The sequence below is a fragment of the Uloborus diversus genome, unplaced genomic scaffold (assembly GCF_026930045.1).
Source record: "Uloborus diversus isolate 005 unplaced genomic scaffold, Udiv.v.3.1 scaffold_12, whole genome shotgun sequence".
Lineage (NCBI taxonomy): Eukaryota > Metazoa > Arthropoda > Arachnida > Araneae > Uloboridae > Uloborus > Uloborus diversus.
The window spans coordinates 6,215,978-6,230,223 of record NW_026557876.1 but is presented as its reverse complement, the minus strand read 5'-3'; the positions used below and the strand labels follow the sequence as shown (position 1 = coordinate 6,230,223).

Genomic DNA, 14,246 nt, shown 5'->3' with positions numbered 1-14,246 from the left:
ACTAGTCACATGGTTTGGTTTATGAGCAGCAAAGGGTTGCCATAACTCGGTCTATTCTTATTATTAGTCTGTTTCCGCCGCGCTGAGGACGTCAGTAGCCGCCGGTCAAGGTCAGACCACTTCAGTGGCTTGTCTGCCTTCTCTGTTGCAAATTTTGTGACGCTAGCATTGCCTGTGTTGTTTCTGTGGCCGTTCATAATGTTTAAAAAAATTAAGAACGCCGCCAGTTGTGAAGTGAGGGCTCTGATAAAATTTCTCAATGCAAGAAACGTTCAGCCTTATCTATTGGCTGATGACTTCATTCTCCTCCATGACAATGCCAGGTCTCATGCAGCGGGGATAACACAACAACTTCCGCAGCAATTCAATTAGGAAATATTCGACCATCCACTGTACAGCACGGACTTGGCCCCTTCGGATTTTCATCTCTTGACGAAACTTAGAGTTTTTGGCGGGAAAAAGATTTGACAGCGATGAAGAACTTAAAGAAGGCGTGACTACGTATTTCAATCGGCTGGCGCCGGAGGAATATGACATTAGAATACAAAAACTCGTCACACGTTATGACAAATGCTTAAATTTGCTTGGAGATTATGTGGAGAAGTAGTTTAAGGTATGCTCTTTTCAGCAAAAATGTTTACATTTGTTAATATTTACCTCTGTGTCTTTATTTTACAAACGGGTACTACTTTTTGGATGGCCCTCGTATGTTAGCTTTATTATACATGCTTGTTTATTTGGTTTCCGCTGAAAAAAAGGCGCAAAAAAAAAACAATTAAAACGTTTAATTCCAAGATTTCCCTGTGGTTAATATTGAATCCGACACACATTTCTTCAGATATCTCGAAAATGCATTTCTGCAGATATTGCTGTTTACCTGCACATGGCAGTATAACCTAATGATAATAATATGAATTAGAGCTGGAATGTGAATAAAACACAGTAAAGAAAAATTCTGATTCGATTAAAAAATATTTTATGCCAAAAACTCTATTGTTAAATGTTGTACTCTTTTCATTTACATCTTTTGAGGATGCTTGTTTTGCTAGATTTTAAAGCATAAAAAGTATGATAACGTTTTTTATTTCTAAGAAATCAAGCCAATATTAGAAGAGCTCATGTGGTCCAGTAAACATTGTTAAATTTAGTCGCACAGGGCGCAAGTACAGTCATAGGGCACAGCAATGCACTAAATAGGCAGTTTTCAGTATTAAATGTATACTGGTAGACATATGTTTCTCATTGTATAAATTAGATGACTACTAATAATCAATCATTACTGTTGCTAGTGGTAGCCTCACAGCTTAGAAACAGTTTTTCATTTTAGGCTTAGAACTGTAGTCAGACATGGACTAAAAAAAAAAGAAAGTACAATTTCTGTGATAAATATGAGTTTGTGTTCATCTTCCTCCATTCAATGTCTTGTTCCGTTTTGGTTTTATGTCGGGTTCGTAAGAAAGGGGGTAGGTTGCGATTGTAAAGAGTAAGACCCTACCATACGACACGGTTGTTTCCAGTGAAAGTTGCAAGAAATGTTGAGAGTTATAGTATGCTGATAAGTGATATTTTGTTAGTGGGGCTCAGTATGAGAAAAGAAAGGAGTAGCATTTGCTCCCCCCTTCCCCCACCATTATCACCTCCTTCTGGCATGGGCGCCCATATGCAAAACTTTAAGGGTATCTCAGATATTTTCCCATGGAAACCGACTTCAGTACAGATTTAATTAGTAAAATTTGACATTTTTATTAACTTATTCACTAATGGCTGGAGAAAAAATGTTTTTTTTCATTTTTGCAAAGAAAAAAGTATTAAATGCAAAGAATTTCTAAGAGGGGAGATTCCCCTCCCCCCCCCATGGGCACCCATGCCTTCTGATCTGAACACCGTTATTTTATGTAAATAACGGAAAAAAAATTTTTTTAACAACTGGCAAATGATAATACAATATACTGCAGTTCATTTCCGTCTGAAAATTACAGTTTTTGAAACATTAATGCATTGTTCCTATTTGAAGGTTATTATTCTTATCTACTTGAACTGGATTAATGGAATGTAGTTTATTTTATTGTAGAGCAGGGTTAACTGTAATGGCCTGTATCCATTATGTAATACACTTACCGGACTACTGCATGACTAAACACTTTGTAAGCAGCTCTCTAAAAAGCAATCTGAATCGAAATATGTTTTAAAGTTTTTATACATTATTACTAAAGTCGCAGGCGTCTTTCAACATTGAATTGTTTCCTCTGTCAAGCAAATAACTATGCAAATACTTGTAAATATTAAGTACAACAATTCCTGCTGCAGAGATAGTTACATAGTTGAAATTTGTGTGTAACATTATTTGTAAATATCTATTTTGATTATGTGGAAATTGGGACATTTTTTTCAGAGTGAAGGCTGAACAATTGGTGTATATTTGCTACACGTCTTATTTTGACCCACTTTGCGACTCGTATAGCCTTATAAAATGCATGGTCTGCATATTGGTGATAAAGGCACCCAACCAGGTTTTTATTTTTTATTTATTTAATTTATTTATTTATTTTACAAAAAGAAATTTTGATGTTATTACACTTTTATATCAGTTTTCCTACCTCCTATATCTTCTTAAAATAAAAAATCGCTAGATAATGAGTTGTAGTATGATGTACCGATGACTAGAAATGAAATAAAGTCTTAACGCTGCCTGGTAAACTTACCATTTTTGACACTGGAGGTTATGAAACTTCACCATGGAGACATCCTAAATGTATACAGAAAACTTGAGTATAAACAGATGACTAACTATCAAAGCCTCATTATAATGGGTTAATAGTTTCTGAACTTTCCAAAAAATATAAAGTAACTTTTATTATTTTTATTTAATAATTTATTTATTTATTTATTTATTTATTTATTTATTTATTTATTTTTTTTTTTTGAAATCAGTGCCTTTCAAGAGCTTTTCTTATCCTTTGGTAATATTTAAATGAACTGATAATATATATACATCATGCGCTGGTTTTTATTTATTTATTTATTCAATTTTTTTTGTTAACTGCAATGGAGACAAAACTTAACATTAAATTTTGTCTCCCTTTTAATTTTTGTTTTTCGTTACAATATCCCCCCCCCCTTTTTTTTTTTCAAAGCATACATTAATTAAATATTGAATGAAATTTTCTGTTATTTGTTTGTATCTTTCATACATACCCATACTATGTACATCTTTCAAAAAAAGCATATTCCATGGAAAAGTTCAAATACCTTTTATCTCTTTGGTTTAAAACAAAAAAGGAGGGTAACTTAAACTCTCTGGTTTTGTGCCTTTAAAATACAGCATGAGATATTTTTTTTATTTATTTATTTTTTTAATTTGATGCATTTTTTAGAAATTAGCCTTAAAAATTTCAAGTGGGATTATTCAAATAATAGTCATAATGGTCTCTAAAATTGCAATCATGAGCTAATGAGTTTTAGAACCCTTTTCAGTTAAGTTTCCTTGAGTAAAATTTTGAAAATGAAACGTGCAACTTGTATCTTGCATGAATCCACCAGAATTGAAATGTGTATCTCTCTGTGTATTAGTAGTTCTAGTTACATTTTTCAAAGCAATAATTGTGTGCAATATGTTAACTAATTATTTAAATATATTTAAGCCTTTTTTGCAGTCCATTAAATCCTATTCTTCCGGAAAAAAACACACACGCGCAATTCACCCCATAGTGTCTTTTTCACAAAGTTTTTTTTTTTTTTTTTTGTCTAATTGGCATTGTGCCAATATAAGAGTTTCTCTTCTTTCAACCCAAACATAAATGATCTCATCCAAGCTCAAGCGTCTTTTTTTCACAAGCAAGACTAAGGTACATTAGATGTTGTGGAGTGATTGTGTATTTACCAGGCTGGAAAAAAACTTGTTCTAGTGCTCATTTTTATAGCTGGTATATATTCACTTTGTTTTTACTAGAAATCTAAAAAGAGAGAGAGAGCAACATAAACAGTGAGTGCTTAATAATTCTAAATAAATGATAAAAACCTTAAAAGTAAACAAATTAATTTTCACATGAAATAAACCGCCAGCTCAGTTATTTCCAGCCAAGGACTGCAGTTTCGTGTTGATTAGCACTCATCAGCCCGGCATAGGAAAGTGACTGAGCTGGAGATGGAAAACCTCTTAAGGAAGCCAAGAGTGCCAAACAAACTGGTAGCTAATATAGAATTAGCACAGACCAGACGAGTGACTGAAGCAATGGTTCATGTATTTCTGCTTTAGCCCTGGCTAATGGGCGGTAATTTACTGAATATACCATGCCTTGCCTTCAATTTTCGAGTTGAACCGAACCATTGCCAGTTTGTTTGGCACTCTTGGCTTCCTTAAGAGGTTTTCCATCTCCAGCTCAGTCACTTTCCTATGCCGGGCTGATGAGTGCTAATTAGCACGAAACTGCAGTCCTCGGCTGGAAATGACTAGGCTGGTGATGTAGTTCATGTATTTCTGCTTTAGCCCTGGCTAATGGGCGGTAATTTACTGAATAAATTAATTTTCATTCCGAGATTGGCTCAGAAGTATAAGGTAGTGTTTCTGCTAACATTCGACCTTACGTTATTATTATATAAGGTAAAATTTGACAATTATTTTGCTAGTTATGCGATCATTCCATGTTTCACAAAACAAACTTCGAATTAGAACTATTGTTTATGTTAGTTTTCACTTTTTAATGATATGTGAGCAAGCAGTTTTTTCTACTTGCTATTTATTTTTTATTTGTTAGTAAATTGAATTGTCAATGATTAAAAGCTAGTGATTTATTTATATATTATTGTGTGTAAATATATTAATTTCTCAAAGCCTGGAAGCAATTGTCCCCTGCTGATCGCCCTAAGTGACGAGCCTGTTGGTAATATTTTTGACTGGGGCCGAAAAAAATAAAAATAAAATTGATTGGAGCTATCTGTAAGATGACACAAATTGTACTTAATTTCTTACTATGCAAAATGTTTCAACATGTAAATTTATTTCATCGAATTTGTGGATTTATTTACTGTTCAAAATTTTGACATGTTGTCTTTCGTCAGGAGTTTTTGTATACGTTATGAATTTTATCTAAAAATCCATGCTAGTCATATCTAATAAAAGTTTTCCAGAAATTTGGATGTGTGTTTTCTTAAGTTTGTTGTTGTTTCAATCAATTTATTTTTCAGCTTTTGTCCGGGGATCTTAATATAGGGGGGGGGGGAGAAAGCATAAAAATTCTTTCGAACAGAAGGAGCAAGCATCCAGTTTTGAGAGTTATAAACTTAGGAAAATAGTGCACTAAAGCGAGTATTCCAAAAACATTTCCTATTTATAGATTGGAAGGGAGCTTTGACAAAATTTCAAAAGCATCAAGAACTCTTGTATTGACATATAGAAAAGAATGCCTATGTTGGACCTCTGCTTAAGTTTGAACCCGAAGCTCAAAAACTAGCAAGTTAGGTGGAGCGAAGTGAAAACCTACTTGACTTTTTAAAAATGAAAAACTGGAAATTTTTGTTTTGAAAATCACAGTACATAAAGAAAGAACAACATACTTTATGGTAAAACTTGCATTAAAATCTTTATTCTCATTTTTAGCAGTAAATTTATTTTCAAAAAAACAAGAAATTATCTTTTTATTATTCTGGTACTCGACTCCAGCAGTCACAAATAAAACCTAGTAGAATGCAATTGAGCCAGCTAAACCAACCTCACTCTTCCCATTAATTCGATGTTCAATTTTGAATCTTCATTGATTTTTTATCAATTGATTTCTATCTGATCAATTTGATTTTTGTACTTCAGAGTTCATAAATGACAACAAGGAGAGAGATATCAGACCTTTTTAAAACAGTATGCTTATGAAAAAGAGTGGGACATGTAATATGGGGTGGGGAGGGCATAAGGTGAAGCATGATACTTGGTGACAAAAGGGGGAAGGGATCAAGAAGTGACCTATGGACGGTAATGGACAGCCCCCAAAAACATTCTTTTAAATGAGGTCCACCTTAAAAACTGGTCTACTAAAGGGATCTGCTGATGGCTATAAAGATTGGTAAGTCCTGGATTACTCGGATCGCAGAAAGCTCAAAACTTTGCCGTTTTTCTTTTTGCAGAAACGATCATCTTGGTTTGTTTGTTGAACGTGAACGCTTTAATTGTGTGCGTTTATATGCAGCTACACTGGCCCGGCTGTTTTGGTAGGCGACCACCTAGGGGGGCAAATTTCATGATGGCAAAGTGTAAGGAGGCTAACAAAATGAAAAACTCAAATAATTTCCTTAGTTTTCCTTTGCAACTCAAATTGCAGAAATGCGTAAGTCTCGGTAAATATATATATTACCTAGATGATGGTGCGGAAATTGTCAACATTGCGTGGGGCGGCACCAAACTACTAGAGCCGGTCCTATAGCCGCATCAATTCAACTCAAATGGTTAAATAAATTAATTAAACTAAGAACAAAAAACACAAAAATTAGGTTTTTTTTATTCTAGACATAGATTTTTCAGTCAAAAAAAATGTTGAATTTTTTTTTCGCAGGGGCTGGTGTCCCCATTTGCTCACCCCCTCCCCCGCCTTGGACAAGAAAAAAAAACGTATTTAAGCATGTACAAATGAGTTTGAATCTTTTAGAACAATGTGATTGAGTACTGAGGTAGAAAGAAGAAAAAATAGTTCGTTCTCAAAACTAGTTAAAAATTTTCAAAACTAAAAAAATTCCCATTTTGAGTTCAACAAGAAGTTAAGGATTTGAACAAGAATACAAAATTGAGCCAACGGAAAAAGATATTTTTGCTGTTCTGCCATCTAATGTTGTTCATTGAAGTTAAAGAAAAGGACTCAAGCGATTTTGATTCAAAAAATTCGGGAAAAAAAGAATTTTTTTCTATATAAATTGGTGATTTCACAATGCTCGAATTCTTTTTGGCTATTTGCCCTTCGAAAAATATATGATAGGTTGAAAAACTTGTTAAAATCCATCAACACATGCCACTTTTAAGAAAATTTTTCAGTATGTCAGCTCCATGGTTGCAGGAATTTAGATTTTTCGTTCTCTATATTATTTATCTTTTAATACTTGGATACGTAGCACTAAATTTTGTTGAAAGAAAGAAATGTTATTTTAATTGACGCGGAGCCGAGATGGGAACTTTTTGCTAACTAACACGTGACCAATTCAGTTCGCATGGGTTTGTGTCTTTCCTCCACCACTTCGTTCGCTCTGTTCTCTTTCGCTAAGCGAAACTGAAAACAAAAAACGTTAACTGTAACCCCCTCACTTGTTTACGTGTGCAAAGGCGTTGATCTAGATAAGGGGATCGTTGCCAATCTTACCCTCGTCGAATAGCTTTTATCGCTGTATTTTATGTTTACTTTCATGTTTTAAATTTTAAAAACTCGAAGATATAACTCTTCGGAAAGTTTTTTTTGTTAAACCAACTGCTTTTTGGTGGCCACATTGAATTTCTGAAGAGAACGTCCATCACCGAGCTCTACACTATTTCTGTTGACCTCGGCATGGAAAGGATTGTGATAATTTAATGTGCTTGGTATGTACTCCCATCTGCTTATCCAGTTCTATAAATGCCAGTTAAAATTCATGTTATTCGGGTTCTCCAAATACTAGGTTTAAATATTTATGCCGATTTATAATAGAAATACTTTATCCATTCAGTGTATTTTGTGCAATGGAAATAGATTTCCACTTTACTCCTAAATTATCTCAATATATACTGAAAAGGAGCATTCTAAAAGCAAACGCAGGTTTATGTTGTTATTGGCTATTTTTATTAATGGTTTATCTACAATTCTGCATAGAAACTTAATTTGTTGTCTGCTATGAAATTCGATGACTGAAATCAAGGTAATATGCTCTGTTGTAAAGAAAGGATCCTGCGTTTGTTGCTTAAAATATCATTAGTTTATTCAAAAATGTTTGTTTTTCTTTGCTTTTAAACATTATGTTAGGGGTGCCCACCAGACTTAGATAAAATGAAAAGCTTTCTGCGAACACAAATCCTAACTGGAAAATTTTCTGCAAATAACTATTTTGCCTTATTCACGCTTTTATACAAAAATATAAAAAGGAGGGGGGGAGGGAACTTTATTTTTATTTATTTATTTATTTATTTTAAAACAGCATATAGTTTATGCTTACTTTTCACTAACTGAAGAAAACTGCTTAAACTATTATTTTTTGCTCAATATCAATCACATGATCATTATTATTACTTTCATTTTACAGTGAAAAAGTTCATGTAGATCTGATAAAACATGAGCTACCTGCTTTTTACTTGAAAATTTTATGAAGATATTTGATTTTGTACACAAATCAACATAACTACTTATTTTTTTTTTTTTGAAATTAAGTATTTCTGCAAAAATAAATACCGTATTTTCTGCATGTTATCTGTTAAAAAAGTTTTAAATTAGTGCTCCCCCCCCCCCCCCCCTCTTTCTACGCCAACGCATTTGAACTCAATTTACAGCGGGAGGGATCGTTCCGTAGTCTGTAAAGTTGTTTATTTTATGTACTTGAATTTTCCCCTTACGCGATCCAGGCTGTGTAAAATAAAAAACTATACAGTCATAGTAGGAGCGGTCTCGACTTGATTTGCAACTGTTGACTCCTTTGTCTTTTAAGTAATTAGCGTACTATAATCGCGATTTCAAGAAGAAATAATTATTTTTTAGATTAATTTTGCATAAGATTTAGAAGAAACAGAAATAAAATGTGGGGTTTTAAAAAAAAAAAAATCATTTTTTTTTTAAATTAACATTAGTAGTGAAAAATAAATTTCTGCAGAGCCAAAAATTTTCTGCGAACACCGTTCGCGCGTTCGTCTATATTATGCAAGACTGGTGCCCACCTGGGGGGGGGGGGGGGGCATGGCACAGGGAAATTTTTAAGAGGGGTTGTTTTGAGGGGTATATTTCACTTTTTGGGGGAGGGGATCTTCACAATATTTAGGGGGTACAACCCTTGCTCTTAGGGGGTGCACACTTTGATTATGTAACATTGCATATGGTGCAAAACTTCAGGAATTTAAACACTACAAAATTTTATGTCTAAGTGCTCTCTTGATACATTAGTAGTGGTATGAGTGTGGGTTTGCTTGCGAAAATTCAAATGTCATTTCATTTGCCTGTATATTTACAGTTAATGTCAATTATATGTTCTGTAAGTTTTTTTAAAAATAATGTATACATATTTTTGGCAGGTTTGAAAATTTAGCAAAACGACTACTAGTTGATTAGCAGCTGTCACGACAACCATTTATTTTTTCGAGAAAAATGTTTAAAAAAGAACAGCACGGTAGCATGCGTTTATATTTGCTGGTCACTTAATTTGGTGCACTAATTTTGGTTCCAAAGTTTTCAAGATATCTCTTAAAGCATCGTCAAATGCTAGCCTATTTAAGACATCACTTCTGTCTCAATACTTTCGTGATAAGGCCACATATATAGCGGCTCTATTGCGTGATTTTACTACCAATGCAAGTTGAACTATTTTCCTGCATTAGGCCAAGAGTAGTATACTATACACGGGTGCAGAATATGTCTGATCCGGCAACCTAGAATCAGGAGAAATTTGAGCCATCTAGGGAAATTTTACGGATTCGGTTTTAATAATCCATTTTTCACGATGGAAATTTTTTCCCGGCAATAAAATTATACGCTTACATACTTCTCGAAGTTTAAGGATTTGGTATCTTTGTTTTCATGTGTAAAATTTAGGCATTGTGACTTTTTTACACTGCTATCCCTATTTTACTCATTTTGAAATCCAATTGCATCTGCTTATGTAAGACCGTGCTTTTGTTTTCATTGTAATTCTATCATCTGAACATCTCTAGCTTTGTGTTGATCATTATTTTCATTGTTTATTATATCCTCATATAAACAGGGCCCGACTAACTAAAAGTGAGGCCCTAATCCCACAATAATTTGGAGGCCCCCCGAAGACTCTATAGCGGGATACGGTGGTTACGGGTTTGGTACCCGTCAGAATTTATTTTTGGGGCCTCTTTGTCTATCCCAGAATTACGTAAATCATTAACCATGTGCATTTATGAATCCCTTCAGGCCCCCTTATAGTTGTGACATGGTAAATTCGCTAATAGCAGAATGAATAAAAATTCTCTTTTAAGTAAGTTTTTCAGCGATTAACAAGTTATTTTTATTTTTTTTATTATTATGCATAATTCTTTAGGAAATTTGAGGCCCCTTAGGAAGATGGGCCCCAGGCCCAGGCCTAGTTGGCCTGTGCTATAATCAGGCCCTGCATATAAATAGTAGCCGATGATCGAGTAACCCGCATGTTTCAACAATGAAACTGGTGCCACAGCATGATAATTTGATACTATGATTTGGTAGAATTTAACATGCAGGGAAAAGCTTTATTGTGACAAGGCTAAACTTGATCTGGTAACTTAACTGTTCTACTGGTAAGACTCATTTCACAGGAATGAAGAAACAAAAAAATGGTCAACAATGAACGCTACCTACAGGAGTTTAGGGTTTATCCCAGGGCCGACTTACTAAACGTGAGGCCCTATGCCCACTTTAATTCGGAGCGCCCCTAAAAACTGCAGTGGTTGATTAAAAGGCATTGGGCCTGTCAAAATGCAATTTTAGGGACTTCTTTCTCCATCACAGAACTATCTTATATAATTAAAAACTGAATGTATGTATCTATGTATGTCCAAGCTTCTTCTCCCAAACGACAGTGAACTGACTATCGAACCAGGTATTGATGGATTCGTCATCTTCCCGTCTTCATGTTTGGCTATTTAACATAATCCTCCAACAATAATTATCAGAGATTTCAATTAAAAACTTTTAATTATGACACTCAGATTTCGACATAAAATCCCTATTTTTCGAAGGCTTTCCTCCATTCAAATTATTTTTCAGTGCTTCATCTCAACTTTCTGCAACAATGCTTTTATTAAAATGTATAGCGGTGAAGAAAATCATTGAGATGAAAGATCTGTTGCTATTTTTTTTTCTCGAATATGAACGGGTAAAATTCTTGTTTTTGTTTTGAGGCTTTTCCTGTAATCAGGGGATTTAAAATGTTTACTTTTTGGGGTTTTTTCCTCAATCTGCCGCAAAATTTCACCGACCTTTTTTTTTGGTTCAAGCCTGAGTGTTGAACTTGCGTCACTTGATATATTTTTTTTATTTTCGAGTTGGAGCGTGCAAAGCCGGGCGATGCAGCTAGTTTATAAATTATTTTTCACGCACATTTAAGAAACCCCTCTGATGCAGTAAATTTGTTACTGGCAGAATTGATAAAAAGTCGGCCTTTCAGGAAATTTTTTCTTCCATTTAACAAATCATAACATTTTATTATTATTTCAAAAATATACGTATTTTTTATATGGTTCTAATGCTATGCATAGTTCTTCAAGTTCTTCAATTGTTTTTTATGGCACAACTAAAACTATAAGAAAACATCCGCTTACAAAATTTTATCTTGGAGTGAATTTGAAACAAAAGCTTTGGATTGCTTCATTATAACCAATATGTTTTCAGTAAAAAACAAAGAACATGGAATTTAAAATACAGCTTGATTTTTCAAGCTACTTGTCAACCTCTTATGTCTCGCCGCATCAGCATGAGACAATACCTGTGAAAATAAAATGCTTTAAATTCGTCCTTGTCTGCATGGCACCATGTGCTAATTTTGCATCTATTTCTCTCTGCCTTTTCAATCACAGGGACGAGAATTTCGTTTCCCATGGCATTTAAATAAAACAAACTGTTATTCACATTTTTAAAACAAAAAGTTAGACTAAATTTAAAAATTATTTGTGCAAGAAATAATCCAACTTCACTGAACAGAAACACAAATAAAAGCAAACTGAGTCTTTGTATTGGAAGAACAAACTAATGCTCAGACTACAACGCAAGATACGCATTATAAAAATAAATGTTACTTCCCACTTGGGGACAAACCATTTAACTTTTGTTCTAAATAAGCTTTTTGAACCAAGTGCTTACATTTGGGTTCTTATTTTGTTGTATAGCTTTTTTGTAGAAGAGGAATGACTGCAAGATTTAGAAAGTATAGATAAAACAGTTTTATAATTGAGCATTTGTTTTTGTTAACTGCATCCCCCCCCCCCCCTCTAGAAAAAAAGTAGCAGCAGCATAGGTTTTTCTCTTTCTTTAAAAAAAAATCTTAAGGTCTACGAAGTTTGTCTTGTCTTAAAATACAGGCATATCAGCATGAAAAGTTTCATTTTTCTGCACAAGTAGGGAATATAGTGTAAACATTATACAAATTTTAGGAATTTTAGGACAATTCCTAACCCTGGGCATTTAGCAAAATCCCAGCATTCCTCAGTTTACCAATGCAAGTATAATTCAGCTGTGCAATCAGAAAAAAGTCCAAGGAGGGCGATGCACTTAGCAAAAAGAAGAGAGAGAAAACTTGTGATCTGATAAGGAAAGGGGGTCTAAGGGTTCTCCCGGGAAAATTTTTGAAACTTAGAAGGTTTAAAAACGCCATTTTAGACTTTCTTTGCTGATGTTTATGGACAAAAAGGTGAAGTTGTCTCATCGGAAGTAGGGCCGTCGAGAGGATTTATGGGCCCCTATGCAACTTTCTTTTGCCCCCCCCCCCCCCTATGGGCACCACAGCAACTTTTTTTGCGTCCTATGGGCACCACAGCAACTTTTTAGTAATACGTCTTGTTTTTCAAGAGGTTTCCAACTTAGTTTTTTTTTCTGAGGGTTACAGCTGCAGCCGCAAACCATAAAGGTTCGGTGACGGACCGCAACATAACTATAATAAGAACGAAAATACGTTTTTGTCGGGGGTAGGGGATTATCGCATCGTAATGAAAGTTAAAAAAGAAAAATAAATGGAATGTAAATAAATAAACTGTTCCAAAAGTATATATAAAATGTTCAATAGAAAAACTCAGTTTGTTGGCTTGCAACCACCAAAAACGATGTTCAGCTTAAGCTGTGTCATGGGAGAGTCTGAACTACTTAAGGTGTGATACACATTTGAATTTAGAAAGTGCGTCATATAGTGCATAAGTTAATGCAGCATAACCTACGGTATTCATTAATGAACAGCATTTGGACTCGATGTGGATTTTCTAAAAAAAACTTTTTCTTGCATACAAACATGAAATTAAATGCAGCAAATAGTTTTCCAAACGGGCTTCTCGAGCCACAGAAGCAAGGCACGCGGGCCACATGCGGCCCGGCGGCCGCAGTTGGAAATGCCTGAGTTGTAACATTCAAGATTGTTCTTTAAATGAAAAAATACCTTGCTTTGATCCATGGTGGCTAAGCCACTACCAGTCTTATGTACTGGTAACCCCATCGCCAAGGGGTCACGCCCGATAGCCAGGCAAGGCTAGCCACGGGTGGGTTTCTTCGTCATAGGATCCCAAGCCTAAATATGGGTATCTTATCAGGTTCCCAAGCCTAAGTAGGGGTATCTGTCAGGTTCCCAAGCCTGTATGGGCGTCTGTCAGGTTCCCAAGCCTAGTTATGGGTATCTATCAGGTTCCCAAGCCTAAGTAGGGGTATTTGTCAGGTTCCCAAGCCTGTATGGGCGTCTGTCAGGTTCTCAAGCCTAGTTATGGATATCTATCAGGTTCCCAAGCCTTAAGTAGGGGCATCTGTCAGGTTCATAAGCCTTAATATGGGTATATCTTAGGTTCCAAAGATTATAGAAGGCATTTTCTAGATTTTTTGGAAGCAAATTCTGAAATAATCTCTTCAAAGTTCAAACTTCTTGCCAATTCAGACTCTGTAAAAAGCAGACAAAGCCCACTTAGTCTTTCTTGACCCATCGTTGACCGTAAAAAGTTTTTGACAAATTTTAATTTGCTGAAGGATCTTTCAGCCTCAGCAACTGAAATAGGGATGGTGCAAAAGATTCTAATTGCTGTGCATACATTTGGAAACAATTTTTCCAGTTTTAAGGATTGTAATGCATTTAATAGCGGTAAGGGCTTCAGCAATGCTGGTGCTGTGTTTGATTTGTGTATGGATTTCAGAAACACCATTTCTTCGCCAATTTCGGAACTTATGTCACATTCATAAGTTTCTGCGAAAGCACTACATTCCCTAATTAAATCCGTGTCACTTAGTTCCAGATCAGATCCGTTGATCAGGCTGTTTTAAAATGGATTTATTCCGTGCGTGATCGGAAATTACCTTTGCTAAAAATTAGGCATAGAAATTTACGATTTTCTCTTTTGCGAAGTTTCTATA

General features: G+C 34.9%; 1 protein-coding gene across 1 annotated transcript in view; it reads left to right on the top strand.

Annotated features, from left to right (window-relative positions):
- The first annotated feature begins 5,994 nt into the window (after nt 1-5,994).
- LOC129232443 (zinc finger protein 239-like) overlaps nt 5,995-14,246 on the top strand; it is a 30,881-nt gene continuing 22,629 nt past the window's right edge. Inside the window, exon 1 of the mRNA XM_054866588.1 lies at nt 5,995-6,053. Within this exon, the coding sequence (XP_054722563.1) occupies nt 5,995-6,053 (59 nt within the window). The remainder of the gene's footprint in view (nt 6,054-14,246) is intronic.